This window comes from Acanthisitta chloris, unplaced genomic scaffold (genome assembly GCF_000695815.1).
Source record: "Acanthisitta chloris isolate BGI_N310 unplaced genomic scaffold, ASM69581v1 scaffold29742, whole genome shotgun sequence".
Taxonomy (NCBI): Eukaryota; Metazoa; Chordata; class Aves; order Passeriformes; family Acanthisittidae; genus Acanthisitta; species Acanthisitta chloris.
The window spans coordinates 1,681-8,080 of record NW_008659242.1 but is presented as its reverse complement, the minus strand read 5'-3'; the positions used below and the strand labels follow the sequence as shown (position 1 = coordinate 8,080).

Below are 6,400 nucleotides of genomic sequence, written 5' to 3'. Positions count from 1 at the left end.
AAGTATGGGGCATCACTTCAGATGTTTGCCAACAAAATTAGCAATGTAAACTCACTTTTAGGAGGAAAGCAATCAAATAGCTATCATCCTTATTCTCTCCAAGAAGACCCAATTTTGTTTTGAAGAGTTCTGTGAAACTGAAAATAGGAACAAAGTGAGGGAATTGTTACATAATACAATTTATAGTATTGTGACAAGAAGGTTTGAGTTCTGAACCTGCGTACCGGATATAGTAGTGCTCACCATACCCCTCCAAAATCTGGGAAGCTCTGCAAAAACAAAAGAAACATCTCTATGAAACTAAATCAAACTCTATGAAACTAAATCAAACTCTATGAAACTAAAATGCTAGTGTGGGTATAATCCTACTGCACACTAAAAAACATGAATTTCTTCACTCTGACATCTCAGAGTATAATCCTACTGCACACTAAAAAACAAGAATTTCTTCGCTCTGACATCTCAGCAACATTGATATTCTGAAGACTGAGGGGAAACATTTTAACAAGCTTCAAATACACAAAGAGCTGCTGCAAAGAAGGAAAAGACAATGTTCTTCTTTTTTATGCTGAGTAAGTAGCCATGATTTTAAACCACACAAAAGAAGAGTCATATAAGAATCTTTACAACAGGCTATTAAAATACTACCTCATTTCTTCAGGAGGAGGCATGGTCTTCATAAGTAAGAATCTTAAAGAACAAGCTAAGACAAACTTAGAACAGAAAACTACAGGCAAAGGTCCTAACTTAGTGAAAGGAAAATGGATCACACAAGTACGTCCTTGTGGTCCTATTTTGCTATTATTCATGACTGAAGAAAACCTTTCCCCTCCCTCCAACCTTATTCTGGAGAATAATTAATCCAGAATCAACTTCCACCTATAAAAAAATATTTTAAAAGCTAATCCCCTTCTTTCCTATGCATATGGTGATTAGGGCATCTCTCATCTCACTAGTTCCTTTAAGCACTGAGATATTTTAAGGATTACTTACAGCTGCTTTTGCCTGGGATCCAATAAAGGTTTTAGAGCTTGTAACAGCTTGCTCAGGTTAAACAGTCCAACATTTGCCTGATTTCCTATTTTATATCTTCCTTCATCATCAGATGTATTTGGAACAAAATCTGTTTCAAACAAAACGTTAATTTCCCACAACACAGTAATTACAATAAACAGTCAATGTTAAAATATTGAAGTGCATCCATTTTTATACTTACACAGCGAACTAATTAAAGCCCTAAAGCTACTAAATATTTAAAACCAGATCACAAGGATACTTATTTACAGTGAATTAACTCAAGATCTATTATTTGCAAATCTAAGGAATACATCCTTCACAGACCAGTTACCATGTATCACAAGTGACACTTTCCTACTTGAAAACACAAAATAAATTCAAAGTTTTAAAGAGAAAAGGACCATTTTTACACTACAAACAATGCCTTTTACACTTAAAACCAATGTTTTTACTACATAGAGTGCTACTATTTAGCACACGTTAAGCAAACAAATGCACAACTAGATTCAGGATTTATAAGTATTTGTGGAAAAGTTACATGTATAAACGTATTTAATGGGCCACATAAGCAAGATTTGTTTCAGTTGTACAACCAAGTTTTGCGTATTCACACAAAAATTAGGGCTAATGCGTTCCAGTATGCAAACCCATTATTTGGGAAGTAACAAATATCTGCTATGCAAGTTACAGGTATCCAGAAGTAAAATTTATGCACATCTACAGTGCCAGTCTCTGAGTGGGTGCAGAATGAACCCTTGCTCAGGTCACATGCAGATAAGCTGATCAATGTACACAGCATTGTCCGAGTTGTCAGAGGACACAGATAACAAACAGAGCATTAAGGAGGAGACTTGTAACACATTTGTCAGATCTGGTGAGTGGCTCAAATCTGAAGCCTATCATCTGGTTCTCAGGTGCACTGGCTGTGGCTGGGACGGAGTTCGTTTTTTACACAGCAGCCTGCATGGTGCCATGTTTTAGACTTGTGACTATAGCAGTGTTGTTAAGACACCAACATTTGTCATACTGCTGAGCAGTGCTGGCACAGCACCAAGGCCACCTCCGTTCTCAAGCTGCAACCCCAGAAAGGTAGGCTAGGGCTGGGCAAGAGGCTTGGGGGGATATATTTGGGTCAGCTGACCCCAGCTGACCACAGGGATATCACACACCCTATAACATCATGCTCAGCAATAAAAACTGGGGGTAGTTGTTGCTTGGGGACGGACACAGCACCAGTCTGGTGGTGGGAGGTAGTGAGTGATTGCCTTTGCATCACTTGTTGGTAGCCCCTGTCTCTCTTGTTTCCTTTCACTTATTCAACTGTCGTTATCTTAACCCATGAGCTTTTTCTCATCTTTGCTTTTCCAATTCTCTCCCTCAGCAGGGGAGTGAATGAGTGGCTTGTGGTTCCTTAAATGCCAGCTGGAGTCAACCCACCATATAAAGACCTAAACCCAGAAAAGCCTCACTTTTTTCAATACAATAGAAACAATATGACATTTATTCCCATGAGATTTCCTTAATCTGAGGCTGCAAGATCATGAAAACACACAGCGAGATAACTACTGCTGGTTCTGAAGCTTATTCAGATGCAACCACTAAACAAGGTGGTGGATTCACCACTCCTGGAGGTTTTCAAGATGAGACTGGATGTGGCACTTAGTGCCATGGTCTAGTAACCACGGTAGAGTTGGACTCGATGATCTGTGAGGTCTTTTCCAACACAACTGATTCTATGATCCTATGAATAATCTAATAATATGCATTTATGTACATACTGGACCTGTATCTATCAATCCCAGACAAAGTTCATACTTTCAAACACAAGTTGCCATGACTGTGTGGGTTTGATTTATGTTCTTCCAACATATAATTAGTTGCTGTGACTATACTAGACTATATATAGACTACATATACTAGACTATATACTAGAGCTTAATGCATGCAAAGCTACTGTATTCCACTTTTGCTATTGGATGCTTACAGCAATACACAATTTTTAGTTTTCTAGGATTCTATTGAAGCATCTATTCAACTGATGAAGTTCAAGTGGAAACATTCTCATGAAAATGTGTTTAACAGCAATATTTCATTAACAAGACTTTTAGCCCTTAAAATGCAACCTGTGTGGTGTATCCTCAAATTGGTCACTGCTAACAATTTTTTTCCCTAAAACTCTTCAAACAATACTCCTGCTTAGGATTTTTCTGCTGATAATGTTAGGGGTTTTCATGCACATAGAAACTACATAAATTAATATAAATAATTTAAGTAAAAAGAAATAAATTCAAAATAGGTTCTACACTCACTTGGGTCATAGGAGTCCATAAATCCAAATGGACCATAATCTATTGTTATGGATAATAAACTGAAGTTATCTGTATTGCACACACCTACAATCAAAGAAAAAAAAAAAAGGAGAAATAGAAGTTAAAATTCCACCTGAACCCTTTAAGTATATGACTATAGAGTCACCCCTGTAAAGCCAACACAGCTTACCATGTGCAAACCCCACAGACATCCACAATGCAATCAGATTTGCAGTCTCAGATACGACTGTAGAGAAAAATTCCTAAAATCAAATACATTTTTTACTTCCAGCCTTTTGTATCAAAAATACGGAATACATTAAATAACATAAACTTTCACTTTAGAAATACGTAATATATTCTATCTTTAGATTTTTATCTCTGTCAGGACTCTTCACATCCTAAATTATGTGAGTGCATGGTAACCTTATCCAGCAAAGACTACAGTTAAATAAGTACATACAGATGCCCTAAAAGGAATTAAGAAGTAAAAAGAAAAGAAATAAAGACACTATATACTAGTGTGTATACTAGAATATACTACATACATATACATAAATATACTACATAAATATACTAGATTTACATGAGAAAAAGCACAATTCATCACTTTGTGACCACTGCTCACTTATAATCTGAGCAGTAAGAGTCACTTATAATCTGAGCAGTAAGAGAACAAAAAATAACAGAAAATGGAAGCTTCACAATAAACATTTCCACGATGAAACGTGGTGAAGAATGTTCATATTGGACTTTAAGACAAAAAAAACTCAAGAAGCAGATTTTTACCGAAGAGAATTAACAAATTTTGCTAATAAAATCTGGAAGTTTACTTTAGATTTTAAAACTCAAAACTCTGAAAAGTTTTGTATTTTTGTTCATATGCTTGTGGAAAAATAAAAATAACTATGAATAAAGACTTACCAGATATCTATTTGAATCATTGATAGCTATTGATGGAAAATGTTCCTGGATGATAAAGTCTAGCAATCTTCTGGAATAGGAGAGGCATAATTCTTTAAACAAAACTGATACTTTTAGAACTGATTATTCAAAATTCTTCTTTTCAAATAACAAAATGCTGATCTACAGCTTGTTGCAAATAGTTATTAAAAAAACTGAATCTATTTATTCTGAGTATTGGCTTAAGCTCTTCCAAATACTTAGAGATAAAACCTAAGGTTTCAGAGATAAAAAATGACTGCTACATAGAGATAAAATTCTTCCTACTTGTAAAACCTCCGGAGCACACCAGGATCTGCTTTTGCATGCAGAGATACCCATTTTTTAGGAAAAAAAAAAGTTTGCATATCCAAAAAAAAAAAAAGGATATGATTATAAGGAATAATTCTACATCAGAATTCTCACAGTTACAGCAATGCACAACTGTTGCTATGAGCTCTTGCTCATGTTTAAGTATCCCAGAACAATTTCCATTGCTTCTGAGGAGAGATGGCCAACTTTTAAATATTTATAGTAGACCTAAAAATTTGTCATGCTGAGAGGCTTAAAACAGTGCCATAATTTCTTACCTAGCATACTTCTCTCTGGTTCTGCATGTTTCTGGAGAGCATACTTTATACAACATACTTACTCTAATGATTTATTTCCTATTTCTGCTAATTTAGCTTCACAGACAACTATGAGAAATGTAAGAACTTATACTTTCAATCTACAAATCTTTGCAAAACAAACAACTCCTCCCTAGTGCTTAGTTACCAGAACTATTCCAGCCCTAAAATTCTCCTCATTTTGTAAGATCCAGGCCTTCAAAAACATCTAGGGAGTTTTATCCTTGTGAGGTAAGATCTGTTGTATGCTTGTACAAAAATAGCAGGTTAACTTTCTAAATTATGTCATCTTACTTGCTAAATAATTTATGTCTAAATTCCAAATGCATACATGCATTCTACTATATATTAGATTGTTGAGAAAACTATCATAGATACTATGAAGATTGAATTCAAACCTTTGTAAGTCCAGCTCCCCAGAATGAGCTAAGATTTCTAAGGATCCTATACGAAACCACGATTTGGCAAGACGTAGGACTATTGCACCTTAAATACAGAGACATATGTGTTTAAATGTAAACAGAACATCAACAAAATAAAATAGCTCCATAGTAAAAGCCATCATGTGTTGTTTCTACAGGCACAGAATTTATACATGCACAATTAAACTGGTATTTTTAAAGTATGCTCAATGTGCAACAGATGAATATGTACAATGTTACTTTACCACACACACATTTTAATGATAAAGCTTCATTTGCTACACCAGCAACCATAGGCAAAATTCCATTAGTGCATTAATATTAGAGTTACTCCACAGATGACAGCAACAAACCAAGAATCAACATAAACAGGTTTTTCCTCATGCTCATAGCATCACAGTAGGTTAAGGATAGGATGCTGTGCCACCCCACTCTTTTTCAGAGTAGGTGTAGATGATCTAGCAATGGCACAGCCACAGTAGAATTCCCACCATCCCAGTATTCCTATCAAAACAATGGAAAATTTCCCTATATCATTTTTATAATGACAAATGAAAATAAAAATTATATTGCTGCAACATATAATGCCACTCACACAGACCTGTTCACAGGGCTTCATTTCTTTAACCAAGACATGCTAAAAAATCAGACTGATTTTCTCAGGAGAGGTTTTATATCTTAGTAAATGAAATTAAGCCTATTTAGTACCTTTTATTATATTTTTGCATGAAGAATTCTGTTACAGTGTTGTGACCTGTTATTTTGAAATGTGTTCGTTACCTCTTTCTTTCTTAACATTTCCATTGTAGAACTGGTCCCTCCACACATCGTCATCACTCACAACTAAGCTGTATAACAAACGAAAAGTGAACATTAAAAAGTTTCATAAAAAGCAGGATATTTTTGCTAGCACAGCTTTGTATTTACAAATGACACAGGCAAAGAGTAAGCAGAGGCTTACCAAGTACCATTACTGGAGAGAAGGCAGCAGCACACCAGAGGTACACTCAACCATAGGAAATGGAGCTCTTTACACCTGAGAAGCTGGAACAGTATTCACAGAAGGATGGATGAATCATAT

General features: G+C 35.5%; 1 protein-coding gene across 1 annotated transcript; it reads right to left on the bottom strand.

Moving 5' to 3' along the window:
• Positions 1-55: 55 nt before the first annotated feature.
• Positions 56-6,167, bottom strand: LOC103797135 (selenoprotein O-like; the record flags this gene model as incomplete). The annotated part of the gene is made up of 8 exons (XM_009069330.1): positions 56-137; positions 225-269; positions 994-1,123; positions 3,327-3,410; positions 3,517-3,589; positions 4,251-4,320; positions 5,296-5,383; positions 6,100-6,167. Coding segments are annotated over 8 exons (640 nt in total), but the record flags the coding sequence as incomplete, so codon positions are not given.
• Positions 6,168-6,400: the final 233 nt, after the last annotated feature.